Source organism: Strongylocentrotus purpuratus, unplaced genomic scaffold, assembly GCF_000002235.5.
Source record: "Strongylocentrotus purpuratus isolate Spur 01 unplaced genomic scaffold, Spur_5.0 spur5_scaffold_18, whole genome shotgun sequence".
NCBI lineage: Eukaryota > Metazoa > Echinodermata > Echinoidea > Camarodonta > Strongylocentrotidae > Strongylocentrotus > Strongylocentrotus purpuratus.
In genome coordinates, this window is record NW_022145603.1 from 1,678,333 (window position 1) to 1,692,359 (window position 14,027).

A 14,027-nucleotide genomic window follows, 5' to 3' on the forward strand; every position below is an offset into this window, starting at 1 on the left:
GCAAAATAAATGTATCAGATATGCGATTAGGAAAAACAAGACCAGACAAATATACATGTACATGAACGCAAAATCAGTTGTGACTGTGAAAAGAAAAGAGAGTACTCTCACATCCATTTCTTGTGAAACTGTATATAAAATCATATATATATATATATATATAAACGTGTATGCCTAGGGAGATGAGTGAGAGGGAGCATAAACACAATAAAAATGACTAATTACACAACTTACCATTCTGGCAAAGGTCTCCTGTAAAACCAGCTGGGCAATTACAAGGCTGTCCAGAAGAAGTACATTCCCCGCCGTTCTGGCAATTTGATTGATCGCACTGAACTGTTCATTTCAAAGATATAGGAATGATTCAAATTACTTCTGATAACTGACCAACTTATTTTGTCGTTATTTATTGACAAGGTATAGACAGTAGAAAACACAAGAACTCCATAAAACTACTCTAATATGAACAAATGATAATAATAATACAGTCTACTGAATACTACATGTGCTTCGACAGCTATATGTGTACAATTTTTGAAATTGTCTAATTCATAGAACTATAAGTATGGAATATAATAAGTGGCGTCATTCTTCCAGCTTATTTTGGTACCATTTGTGTTGGGCATCTCTTCACGGTTGACTGCACAGGGGTCAAATCCCATGAATTTGACAATGTTAAACGCCATGTGCACCAGCACCATGCCTTTTCTTGCCTTGATATTGATACATAACCATCTTTGATTCAATATTGCATGATGACATAACAATAGGTTCAAATGCAAGTCACTCAAATATATCATAATTTGAAGCCTAGTACATTTATTTGTCTCAAACACATTTGAAAAACAAACACTATTTGCTGTATGTTAGAGTGCATCTTGAACACAACATCTTATCGCTTGGTTGCATCAAATACTCACTCCAGTCCTTAGTGATAGAGAGTTGATTACCAATTAATCCTAGATATATGATATCGCAAATAATTAAGGACCATCAAATAAAAATCACAAATGTTTAACAGTTGCAAGGCTATACTAATTTCTGATACAAAAAGTATCTGAAATTGACCTGTCGATTGTGTCCTCTGGCATTGCCTGTCATTTGCGAAGTGGCTTTTTATACATTGCAGACAAGTGAACTCATTTCAAGATACCCAGTCACAATCAACAAAATTATTTGTTTTGAGAACTATAAAGCTAATATTTTGTATGTGAAATACAATATCCTCTTGTAAGGTGTCTAAAGAGAAGAATGGCTGGTGAAAAAAACCTGGATTTTACTCTTACCTTCTGCCGATATAGATGCTACCAGAGTTTGACCATTAGCTGATAAATTTTGATCAATGTTGGTAGATAAGGCAGATAAACTCACAGCAAGCCCATCTGCTACACTTTGGCTCTCAGCAGCAAGTTGCACTTGCACGTCACCGACTACGCTACCTTGGCTGAATGACCGCACTATGCAATTAGCATCAACAAGTTGAGAACCTAACTGTTCCTTTACATATTGGCTGAACTGATAAATGAGAAAGTAGAGAAAACCAGAATCAGAGTATGCTTGTATACATATGTAGTTCATGTAAATATTTTTTTTTTTTTCAAAGATAAAGTTCAGTTCCAGTCATGCACTGAAAAATCAATAGATACAGGGTGATTATGTAGTGCACACAAATTGATGTAAACTATGAGGTTCTGGAAACAACAAAATGATCAGAAATACAGCACTAATAACCCATAGCAGTAGAGTGTCTCCTCTTACTTCTCCAATATGCCTCTGTCTATATGAATGTTCCTCTGACTTTGACATCAACCCATTATTGCAGTGAAGATATATTTTCTGGTGAGTTTAACACTTTCATGACCATGTGACCTTTGACTTTTGACATCTCTCACCCAAGATCCAATCAGTTCATCCTTGAATGCTCATGCATACTTCATCTAAGTATGGTGTGAATTGCTACAATGTGTTTTCAAGTTATTGCGTAAACAAGATATATTTTTGGTATTTGAAAACACATTTATGAGCCTGTGACACTTGACCTACAAGTTTTAACACCAAAAATATAGTCAGTTCAACTTTTCATACTCATACTTGTACATATTTCATCCAAGTTTTGTTCAAATGGGATGAACCGAGGACGAACTGGCAAGACGATAAAAACAATGTCTTGTGCACCATCTTCAGTGGCGGAGGCATAAAGAAAGGACTACAAGTATATTCTCTCTTGTTTTTCAAGGATCTACAAGTAGCATTTGTTCAGGAGGAACCAACACTTTATTACAAAGTTCCAGTAGACTACTGCACTACCTGAAATTTGTATGGACATCTTAATGTGATATATAATGTGTGCTGAAGAGGCACCATTTGTACATATTTGAGTCTACAGAATTGTCATCAATTTTCTCGCATTTACTGGTGAAGAAAGACATACTTACAATGTAACAGAATGCAACTTCATATTCGATGAATTTGGCCGATGACCTATCGGTTAATTCTGGTGTATACGTCAGGGTTTGACCATTCAGACTTTGTCCTGTAATCTTCACAGTCACTTGACTAGTGGACAGACCTCTTGGGAAAGCTGGATATACATGAACAAAGAAACAAAGACATTGGCATGAAGCCAAGATATTTATGGATACTTCATTGCGTTTCCTCCATGCGAAAAATCATGAATACATTCGGTTTTGTATTCTCATGAAACAAGGTTTCCATAAGGAGACTACAGATGGAAAGTGTACAATATATGCAATAGAGTGGTGAAGTGTGACGTCATCAGAAATCTGTTTTTTAGAATTTCTCAATTTTTTCTTCATATTCCGAAAGAGCATAAAAAATAATGTCCAAATCCCGAAAACCAATTGAATATGTTAAGTATTGGCTGAGATATGACCATCTGAATGAATATATGTCCTATGGGAACTCACTGTTATATGCTCTGGCTCCTAACCATTAGGAGTCAGAGCATATAACAAAGAGTTCCTATGGGGAGTATATTTATTCAGATGGTCATATCTCAGCCAATACTTAACATATTCAATTGTTTTTTCGACATTTGGACATAATTTTTGATGTTCTTTCTGAATATGAAGAAGAAAAAAAATGAGAAATTCTAAAAATAGATTTTTATGACGTACTACGAAAACATAATGCCTCCGGCTACTTTGTAACGGAGGCATAAAAAAGGATATAAAAATGCTATTTGGATGATGAACTATTCCTTCATGAAATTTTGCATGAAACTGAACGAACTTGATATTGATTTGTTTGTTATTATCTATCTGTAATTTCAATTTTACCAAGTTGGTAGAAACCTATATTATTCCTTATTGAAAAAGAAAAACTTATATTTAGACATACCATTGCAAGAATTTGCATTGACTAATGTGAATCCAGCATTGCAGATACAAGTGTATGATCCATCCAAGTTGACACATCTTCCATTATTACAGAGACTCGAATCAAGCTCACACTCATTAACATCTAGAGCAAAGTGGTAAAATGAAAATTTGGAACAATATGATGAATAATCTTTAATAATAATTATCATGATATAAACAATGATAATATATGATAGCAATACTAATAATGATAATAATAATTATAGTGATAATGATAACAACTATATTAATAATTTAACAAATAATAATAATAATGATGGTGATATTGACGATGATGGAAATGGTTGAGTTCTGGACATGAGATTGCATTGTGCAAAAAATATTAGTGAGGCTACTTTTATCATACCCTACCACACATCATTGATAGAGATCGTTGTGGGAATCACAATCTCATACCTGCTCTTTAAATGACCTTTATAATGTTTCTTTCTTTTTATTATTTTATTCGCTCTTCATCTTTAATTTTCTGATTAGAAAGGAGCAATTGCTCTACATAAAAAGTCCTTGTATGTAGGTATGTAATATAATTCAACCTTATAGCTTACCTGTTCCACACAGAGTCCCAGTATAGCCATCAGCACAAGAACAAGTAAAAGAGTTAACTTCATCAGCGCAACTTCCTCCATTCGTACAAGGATTGCTATTACATTCATCGATATCTGTGCAAATTGAGTTCCAAAGACAATGATCGGGATTAAAGTGAAGAGAAAATAATTTTCATTTTGACAGATTAATCTTTTTGGGCAGATAAAAGAGAAAATTAAGTATTAAGTCGTATTTCAAATGTAAATGTACGACAGTTCAGGAATAACTTACATCATTTGTAAAGATAATTTGACCTTTCATACCTCTTACACCTAAAGAATATTTAATAAAGTAATCCTTATATGCCAGTTGATTGGGCCAAGTTTGGTATAAATAGCTTTACAGCTTCCTAAGATGTTGCAGTATCAATATATACCTGTTTTGTCATTTGCACATATTTACCAATAAAATTATCTCTCATTTATTTAATACTTTTCCTTTTTATTCATTGATTTATTCATTTACTTGTCATTTTTATTTATTTCTTATAATTATTAAAACTAAACTTATATTTATATATTTTTTTCAGGGGAGGGGGTACTTACTAGTCTCGCACAAAGTACCGGTAAAACCGGTATTAGCACAATCACACTGGTTAGTACTCCCGCATGCTCCGCCATTCTGACAAACAGCTCCACCACACTCGGCTAAACAGAAAATAAAGTTGTAGAATATTTGGATTAATGCATTAATAATACTCTGATACATTCATTGACTGGGGGTTGGTGCCAAAATACAGAGAGAGAGAAGCTTCATATCTTACTGATACAAGTTAAACGTTGAAGAAACTTTTTTAAATGATGAGTAATGTCCTCTATGTAATCATAAAACTGTACAATTTCTCGCTGCCTACGTCTAAAATATTAATTGCCAGAATATTGGTAATGTCCAATCTAGTAGCATTCTTGTGTATTATCTGTCACATTTCTGTTTCTTTTAACACAGTGCTTCGGGGAAAATGGGCAGGACCTCTGTTACGACGTTGCCATTCCTTTATACATTTGGGCGGTGGTTTACTTCATATCGGAAAAAGCCTTTACTCTTTTATGTTAATTGGGATGGGTGTTGGGTTCAATATTCAGTAAAACACCGAAAGGGTACTTGAGGAGATGGATTCTTTGAAGTATTCTGATAAAGCAGACATTAAGATACAGCCGGGGTATAGCGTTTCATTTTCATAAACTGTACATAGAAAAATGCATATGGAACTACACAGGTATGTGGCATGAAAGTGTGGTCCACAAGTTTGATTTATTTCTTGGCATAATTTGAATATGAGGGCATTTGGAATTGGAAAGCCATCCTTTCAGGGGAATTATTTTTGATAATATTCTTCCACAACAACATGAAATGAAAGACAAAGCTCATATACGTTCTCTTCATATGTTTTCAAAGGTGGAAGTTTTGGGTACATGTACATACCATCACATGTACTGCCATCCACACTTAATCTAAAGCCGCTGCCACAGGTGCACATGTAAGTTCCATCGGTATTAGTGCAATCTCCATTAACACAGGGATTATCATCACCAGCACACTCATCGACGTCTAGAAAAGAAACAAAAAGACATTAAAATAAAACAAGCTAAATGCAACAGCATCTTCTCTATGCCTCCGCCCTAAATTCAGTTTAGGAAATGGATGGATTTATTCACGACATATCACACTGAAAACAAAAAGCCTATCTATTGTGGTTCTTGAGATATCGAAATAGCAAGGCTAAAACCTATAAATTCATGAATTGACCTCTGTGAACTTTGATGTAGTTACTCCAAAATTTATTCATATCATTTTCTAGGGTGATACTTACTATCTTCAAGTTTGAAGGTTCATATCTGAAGTGGAGCTTGATATATCGCTTTAATGAGAAAGCAGGGCAGATGTAGAGACGGGCAGACCTTACTCTTACAATTACAGCCAGTACTATTAATCATTTATGACAAACGTAAGAACTGATACCGTTGTTGAAGCTTCTGGTGAAAATCTGGCCATTACATGCAGTACTGTTAATGATCTATGATATATGTAAGAACTGATAACCTAGTTTATGTTTCTGGTGAAAATCTTACCATCACAGGCAGTACCACTATCGTTGGCCTCAAACCCACTGTCACAGGTACACTCATAAGTCCCGTCGATATTGTTACAGGTTCCATTCCCACATGGGTTTGGAATGTTTGCACATTCATCGATGTCTAAATATGGAAAAGAAAACAGAAAAGCGGTAATCCATTGATCATTTCTATTAAAGGCTACACTTATCATACCCTACCACACACCGTTAATAGAGATCGTTATGGGAATCACAATCTCATACCTGCTCTTTAAATGACCTTTATAATGTTTCTTTCTTTTTATTATTTTATTTGCTCTTCATCTTTAATTTTCTGATTAGAAAGGATCAATTGCTCTACATAAAAAGTGCATGTATGTAGGTATGTAATATGATTCAACCTTATAGCTTACCTGTTCCACACAGAGTCCCAGTATAGCCATCAGCACAAGAACAAGTAAAAGAGTTAACTTCATCAGCACAACTTCCTCCATTCATACAAGGATTGCTATCACATTCAACGATATCTGTGCAAATTGAGTTCCAAAGACAATGATCGGGATTAAAGTGAAGAGAAAATAATTTTCATTTTGACAGATTAATCTTTTTGGGCAGATAAAAGGGAAATTTAAGTATTAAGTCGTATTTCAAATGTAAATGTATGACAGTTCAGGAATAACTTACATCATTTGTAAAAACTAATTTGACCTTTCATACCTCTTATACCTAAAGAATATTTAATAGAGTAATCCTTATATGCCAGTTGATTGGGCCAAGTTTGGTATAAATAGCTTCAAAGCTTCCTAAGATGTTGCAGTAACAATAAATACCTGATTTGTCATTTGCACATATTTACCAACAAATTATCTCTAATCTATTTAATACTTTTCCTTTTTATTCATTGATTCATTCATTTACTTGTCATTTTTATTTATTTCTTATAATTAATAAAACTAAACTTATATCTATATATTTTTTTTTCAGGGGAGAGGGGGGGGGGGGGTACTTACTATTCTCGCACAAAGTACCGGTAAAACCGGTATTAGCACAATCACACTGGTTAGTACTCCCGCATGCTCCGCCATTCTGACAAACAACTCCACCACACTCGGCTAAACAGAAAATAAAGTTGTAGAATATTTGGATTAATGCATTAATAATACTCTGATACATTCATTGACTGGGGGTTGGTGCCAAAAAGCAGAGAGAGACAGAGAGAGAAAAGCTTTATATCTTACTTTTTAAATGACGAGTAATGCACAATATGTAAACATAAAATTGTACAAATTCGCTGCCTACGTTTACAATGTTAATTGCCAGAATATTGGTAATGTCCAATCTAGTAGCATCATTTTGTATTATCTGTCACATTTCTGTATCTTATAACACAGTGCTTCTTGCATTCTTGTGTATTATCTGTCACATTTGTGTATTTTATAACACAGTGCTTCAGGGAATATGGGCAGGACCTCAGTTACGACATTACCATTCCTTTATACATTTGGGCGGTGGTTTACTTCATATCGGAACAAGCCTTTACTCTTTTATGTTAACTGAGATTGGTGTTGGGTTCAATATTCAGTAAAACACCGAAAGGGTACTTGAGGAGATGGATTCTTTGAAGTATTCTGATAAAGCAGACATTAAGATACAGCCGGGGTATAGCGTTTCATTTTCATAAACTGTACATAGAAAAATGCATATGGAACTACACAGGTATGTGGCATGAAAGTGTGGTCCACAAGTTTGATTTATTTCTTGGCATAATTTGAATATGAGGGCATTTGGAATTGGAAAGCCATCCTTTCAGGGGTATTATTTTTGATAATATTCTTCCACAACAACATGAAATGAAAGACAAAGCTCATATACGTTCTCTTCATATGTTTTCAAAGGTGGAAGTTTTGGGTACATGTACATACCATCACATGTACTGCCATCCACACTTAATCTAAAGCCGCTGCCACAGGTGCACATGTAAGTTCCATCGGTATTAGTGCAATCTCCATTAACACAGGGATTATCATCACCAGCACACTCATCGACGTCTAGAAAAGAAACAAAAAGACATTAAAATAAAACAAGCTAAATGCAACAGCATCTTCTCTATGCCTCCGCCCTAAATTCAGTTTAGGAAATGGATGGATTTATTCACGACATATCACACTGAAAACAAAAAGCCTATCTATTGTGGTTCTTGAGATATCGAAATAGCAAGGCTAAAACCTATAAATTCATGAATTGACCTCTGTGAACTTTGATGTAGTTACTCCAAAATTTATTCATATCATTTTCTAGGGTGATACTTACTATCTTCAAGTTTGAAGGTTCATATCTAAAGTGGAGCTTGATATATCGCTTTAATGAGAAAGCAGGGCAGATGTAGAGACGGGCAGACCTTACTCTTACAATTACAGCCAGTACTATTAATCATTTATGACAAACGTAAGAACTGATACCGTTGTTGAAGCTTCTGGTGAAAATCTGGCCATTACATGCAGTACTGTTAATGATCTATGATATATGTAAGAACTGATAACCTAGTTTATGTTTCTGGTGAAAATCTTACCATCACAGGCAGTACCACTTTCGTTGGCCTCAAACCCAGTGTCACAGGTACATTCATAAGTCCCGTCGATATTGTTACAGGTTCCATTCCCACATGGGTTTGGAATGTTTGCACATTCATCGATGTCTAAATATGGAAAAGAAAACAGAAAAGCGGTAATCCATTGATCATTTCTATTAAAGGCTACACTTATCATACCCTACCACACACCGTTAATAGAGATCGTTATGGGAATCACAATCTCATACCTGCTCTTTAAATGACCTTTATAATGTTTCTTTCTTTTTATTATTTTATTTGCTCTTCATCTTTAATTTTCTGATTAGAAAGGATCAATTGCTCTACATAAAAAGTGCATGTATGTAGGTATGTAATATGATTCAACCTTATAGCTTACCTGTTCCACACAGAGTCCCAGTATAGCCATCAGCACAAGAACAAGTAAAAGACTTAACTTCATCAGCACAACTTCCTCCATTCATACAAGGATTGCTATCACATTCATCGATATCTGTGCAAATTGAGTTCCAAAGACAATGATCGGGATTAAAGTGAAGAGAAAATAATTTTCATTTTGACAGATTAATCTTTTTGGGCAGATAAAAGGGAAATTTAAGTATTAAGTCGTATTTCAAATGTAAATGTATGACAGTTCAGGAATAACTTACATCATTTGTAAAAACTAATTTGACCTTTCATACCTCTTATACCTAAAGAATATTTAATAGAGTAATCCTTATATGCCAGTTGATTGGGCCAAGTTTGGTATAAATAGCTTCAAAGCTTCCTAAGATGTTGCAGTAACAATAAATACCTGATTTGTCATTTGCACATATTTACCAACAAATTATCTCTAATCTATTTAATACTTTTCCTTTTTATTCATTGATTCATTCATTTACTTGTCATTTTTATTTATTTCTTATAATTATTAAAACTAAACTTATATCTATATATGTTTTTTTCAGGGGAGAGGGGGGGGGGGGGGGTACTTACTATTCTCGCACAAAGTACCGGTAAAACCGGTATTAGCACAATCACACTGGTTAGTACTCCCGCATGCTCCGCCATTCTGACAAACAACTCCACCACACTCGGCTAAACAGAAAATAAAGTTGTAGAATATTTGGATTAATGCATTAATAATACTCTGATACATTCATTGACTGGGGGTTGGTGCCAAAAAGCAGAGAGAGACAGAGAGAGAAAAGCTTTATATCTTACTTTTTAAATGACGAGTAATGCACAATATGTAAACATAAAATTGTACAAATTCGCTGCCTACGTTTACAATGTTAATTGCCAGAATATTGGTAATGTCCAATCTAGTAGCATCATTTTGTATTATCTGTCACATTTCTGTATCTTATAACACAGTGCTTCTTGCATTCTTGTGTATTATCTGTCACAGTTATGTATTTTATAACACAGTGCTTCAGGGAATATGGGCAGGACCTCAGTTACGACATTACCATTCCTTTATACATTTGGGCGGTGGTTTACTTCATATCGGAACAAGCCTTTACTCTTTTATGTTAACTGAGATTGGTGTTGGGTTCAATATTCAGTAAAACACCGAAATGGTAATTGAGGAGATGGATTCTTTAAAGTATTCTGATAAAGCAGACATTAAGAAATACCCAAGTGTGTGGCATAAAAGTGTGGTCCACAACCTTTATTTATTTCTTGGCATAATTTGAATATGGCATTTGGAATTGGAAAGCCATCCTTTCAGGGGAATTGTTTTTGATGATATTCTTCCACAACAACATGAAATGAAAGACAAAGCTCATATACGTTCTCTTTATATGTTTTCAAAGGTGGAAGTTTCGGGTACATGTACATACCGTCACATGTACTGCCATCCACACTTAATCTAAAGCCGCTGCCACAGGTGCACATGTAAGATCCATCGGTATTAGTGCATTCTCCATTAACACAGGGATTAGCATTACCAGCACACTCATTGATGTCTAGAAAAGAATCAAAAATACATTAAAAAAAGAACACAAATGCCTCCGGTCTCCTATATGCATCCGCTCTAAGAGTATAGGATATGGCTGGATTTATCCATGAAATATCACACTAAAAACAAAAAGCCCATCTCCTATGGTTCTTGAGATATCGCAATAGCAAGGCTAAAACCTGTAAATTCATGAACTGACTGCTATGACTTTTGAACCAATAATCTGATCAGATCATCTTCATAAGTTTAAGCCTCGTATCTCCTGTGGTCCTTTTTTTGTTTAATTGCAAAAAGGCTATATCTAAAATGTTGAAATTGAACTTTGTAACCTTTGACCTATAAACTGGAAATTCAATTAGATTGTCTTTATAGGGTAATACATAATATCACCAAGTTTGTGCCTTAAATCTCTAGTGGTTCTAGATCGCGATATCGCTATAACGAGGCAAATACCAGGAATTTCATTAATGACCTTGGACCTAGTTACTCTATAATCTATTCAGACCGTCTTCCAGTAGTGATACAAACTATCTTCAAGTTTGAAGTTCATTTCTGAAGTGGTTCTTGAGATATCATTTTAACTGGACAGACATACAGACATTAACCTTGTGATAAAGGTAAGAACTGGGACCTGTTTCACAAAGCCTTTTTTCAATGACAAATGACAATAATCAGTGACAAATCTGCTGATAACCAATCACAAGCAAGGATTTCAGCAGCTTATAACAAAAATTGTTATTTGTCACTGATGACAAGTTTTGTGAAACTCCCCCCACATGCCCTTCTGTTTGCCAGTGGTAACAATCTTACCATTGCAGGCAGTACCGCTCTCGTTGGCCTCAAATCCAGTGTCACAGGTACACCCATAAGTCCCATCAATATTGTTACAGGTTCCATTCCCACATGGGTTTGGAATGTTTGCACATTCATCGATATCTAAATATGGGAAAGAAAACAGAAGAAAAGAAGTAATCCATTGATCATTTCATTTCATTTTATCATAGTAATATTGGTCTCAATAGAAAAGAAAAATTCCATGAATACATACATGTTGTAATTATACAATTTAAAGGTAATACAAAGTTTTGGTATGGGGTCATGAATTTGGTTCAAATGAACATATTGGAAGCATATGCGATCCTACAATATTCAGTGATTGTTGTCGCGGTTGAAACCGAGTCTTAAGTTATGAAATTGTAAATAATAAACTCTGTATGATGTATAGCTCCCTCTCAAAGTCACGATATTAATTAAGCTATAAAACAATGTTTCTTGACTAAAATCGACCGGTTGGCTATTCCCATTTGGAAATTATATATCACAACTACAATTTCTGAGATTTTCATGGTCGCAGCTACCATTGTTTGGCCGTATGCCCTATTTGAAATTTATCACAATTTACCGGGAGCACCGGTAAATTTTTATATTCAATTTTTCTCGAAAACACAAGAGTTTGAGGGGCTTAATTTTCTGGTGCTTATAATACATCCACAGGGGCATCCAAATATATCAACATTTTAAAGAATCACTATCCACCCGATTTTCAAAATTTCCCAAAACTTTGTATTACCTTTAAAGTAAACTTTAATGAAAGCAGTATTTTGTAGAAAAACATGTGGAAAATGACACTTCGTTCAAAGTTGGCCTACCTTGTATAAATAATCCCGATACAGCTATCATCCAGCCTAACATGCGTTAACAGGCAATCACACAAATTTGTATAACCTTGCAAAAAGTTGTCAGGTTTTTGCAAATTTGATTAAAAAATGTATGCAACACCTTAAAAACAAAAGTGATAAGAAGGCTGGACACAGTTGCATGGTAATCAATGCATTTCTAAGGGGGGGGGGGGGGTAATGAACCCTCCCATTGAGTGGTAGTATCGACAACTAGCCAGTATATACTATATTGTTTTTACTCTTCTGTAGAGACGTTCTGAATGAGAGTTTCAAACCACAGTATTCTTTCATGAAAAAGAGTGTGGCTGTCTAATTGAAAATCATATAAAGAAATATCAGAATACCATTACAAGCCTTTCCGTTGATACTCTTCTCATAACCGTTGTTACAGTCACAACTATACGTCCCCATGATATTGTTGCATGTTCCGTCGACGCACAGGGAGGAATCGTCATCACACTCGTTAACGTCTAATCAGGGAAAATTTCGAGAAAAACATGTCATAATTAGCTGTTTTAGTATTATGATCTTGAGAGATGATTGAGATCAAATAATAACACTATTATTTAAATACAATACTATTAATGAAAATGATGTAAGTAAAATGATAATATTGAATACAATAGGAAACTAATAATAGTGATTAAAGTAAAACTGAAGTATGTGTATATTAACAGACATTAATTCATCCTTTTGTGCCTGTTACCTACCAGATGGATGTTCGACTGTATGCAGTTAAAAATGATGCCTCTGCCATAGAGCAAGTTTACAAAACAAATAAGTAGCAACACGTTCTCAGAATATCATGATTATAAGTTATTTTTCATATACATTTATGACCCTTTAAACCTTGACCTTATGGCTTTAATATCTAATCAGTTCATTGGCTCTGTCCAGACTTCGATAGTAATCCATCCGTCAGTATTGACAATGGGTTCACAAGCTAGTTTTGCATACATAATGAGCCCCATGACCTTTGACCTCATGATCCCCAAATCTAATCAGTTCACCAAGTTTGGTGTTAATCCTTCAAATGGTTCTCGAGATAACATGATCAGGAGCTATTTTTTGCAAACATAATGAGCCCTGTGACCTTTGAACTTGTGACCCAAAATCTAATCAGTTCATTGGCTTTACAAGATACATGCATGACCCAAGTTCGGTGGTAATCCATCGAACAGGTCTTGAAATAACGAGATCACAAGCTATTTTTGCATACATAATAAGCACTGTGACCTTTGACCTTGTGACACGAAAATCTAATCATTTCATTAGCTCTGTAAGATACATGACCTAAGTTTGACGGTAATACATGTACATCAATCGGTTCTTGATCACGAGAAGGGGACATATGGACGTATGTACGGATGAACGGACAACCAGATAAAACATAATAACACTGTTTTTTTAGCAAAGGCATTACAACGAATACTTAACACAAGATGGCCCAATATAATGCTACTGTTGACATCTGTAATTTCAATCAGATTTGTGGACGAAATTACAAATATGTTTTTTTTCTTTTATTGGGAAGGTATAATTATCTTCAAGATCATCAATTTTTTCATTTTTTATGATGTAAATTTGTATTCAGGGGCTATTTCTGTGAGGCAATATCCTATTTCAAATGTGCTACTTTTGAAAGAGCCTAGATGCAGAGAGAAAAATATGTCCGATGGCTTTCTATAGAAACACGGTAGGTATTGATTTTCATTCATGTTGCCTTTGATGATGCCTCAGTCATGTATGATCTACGGCTAGGATATGGCAGCCA

At 34.8% G+C, this 14,027-nt stretch overlaps 1 protein-coding gene across 5 annotated transcripts in view; it reads right to left on the bottom strand.

Annotated features, from left to right (window-relative positions):
- Positions 1 to 14,027, bottom strand: part of LOC105443780 (fibrillin-1) — a 70,300-nt gene that overhangs the window by 6,852 nt on the left and 49,421 nt on the right. For 3 of the 5 annotated variants that reach the window (XM_030989024.1, XM_030989026.1, XM_030989025.1), the window contains 17 exons: positions 12,598 to 12,723; positions 11,385 to 11,510; positions 10,456 to 10,581; positions 9,605 to 9,706; positions 9,006 to 9,119; positions 8,609 to 8,734; positions 7,962 to 8,087; positions 7,050 to 7,151; positions 6,453 to 6,566; positions 6,056 to 6,181; positions 5,409 to 5,534; positions 4,532 to 4,633; positions 3,947 to 4,060; positions 3,361 to 3,483; positions 2,436 to 2,581; positions 1,287 to 1,515; positions 235 to 336 (listed from right to left, as the gene is read on the bottom strand). In XM_030989024.1, the coding sequence (XP_030844884.1) occupies positions 235 to 336; positions 1,287 to 1,515; positions 2,436 to 2,581; positions 3,361 to 3,483; positions 3,947 to 4,060; positions 4,532 to 4,633; positions 5,409 to 5,534; positions 6,056 to 6,181; positions 6,453 to 6,566; positions 7,050 to 7,151; positions 7,962 to 8,087; positions 8,609 to 8,734; positions 9,006 to 9,119; positions 9,605 to 9,706; positions 10,456 to 10,581; positions 11,385 to 11,510; positions 12,598 to 12,723 (2,130 nt within the window). The remainder of the gene's footprint in view (positions 1 to 234; positions 337 to 1,286; positions 1,516 to 2,435; positions 2,582 to 3,360; positions 3,484 to 3,946; positions 4,061 to 4,531; positions 4,634 to 5,408; positions 5,535 to 6,055; positions 6,182 to 6,452; positions 6,567 to 7,049; positions 7,152 to 7,961; positions 8,088 to 8,608; positions 8,735 to 9,005; positions 9,120 to 9,604; positions 9,707 to 10,455; positions 10,582 to 11,384; positions 11,511 to 12,597; positions 12,724 to 14,027) is intronic. The other 2 variants (XM_030989027.1, XM_030989028.1) reach the window with 2 other exon arrangements.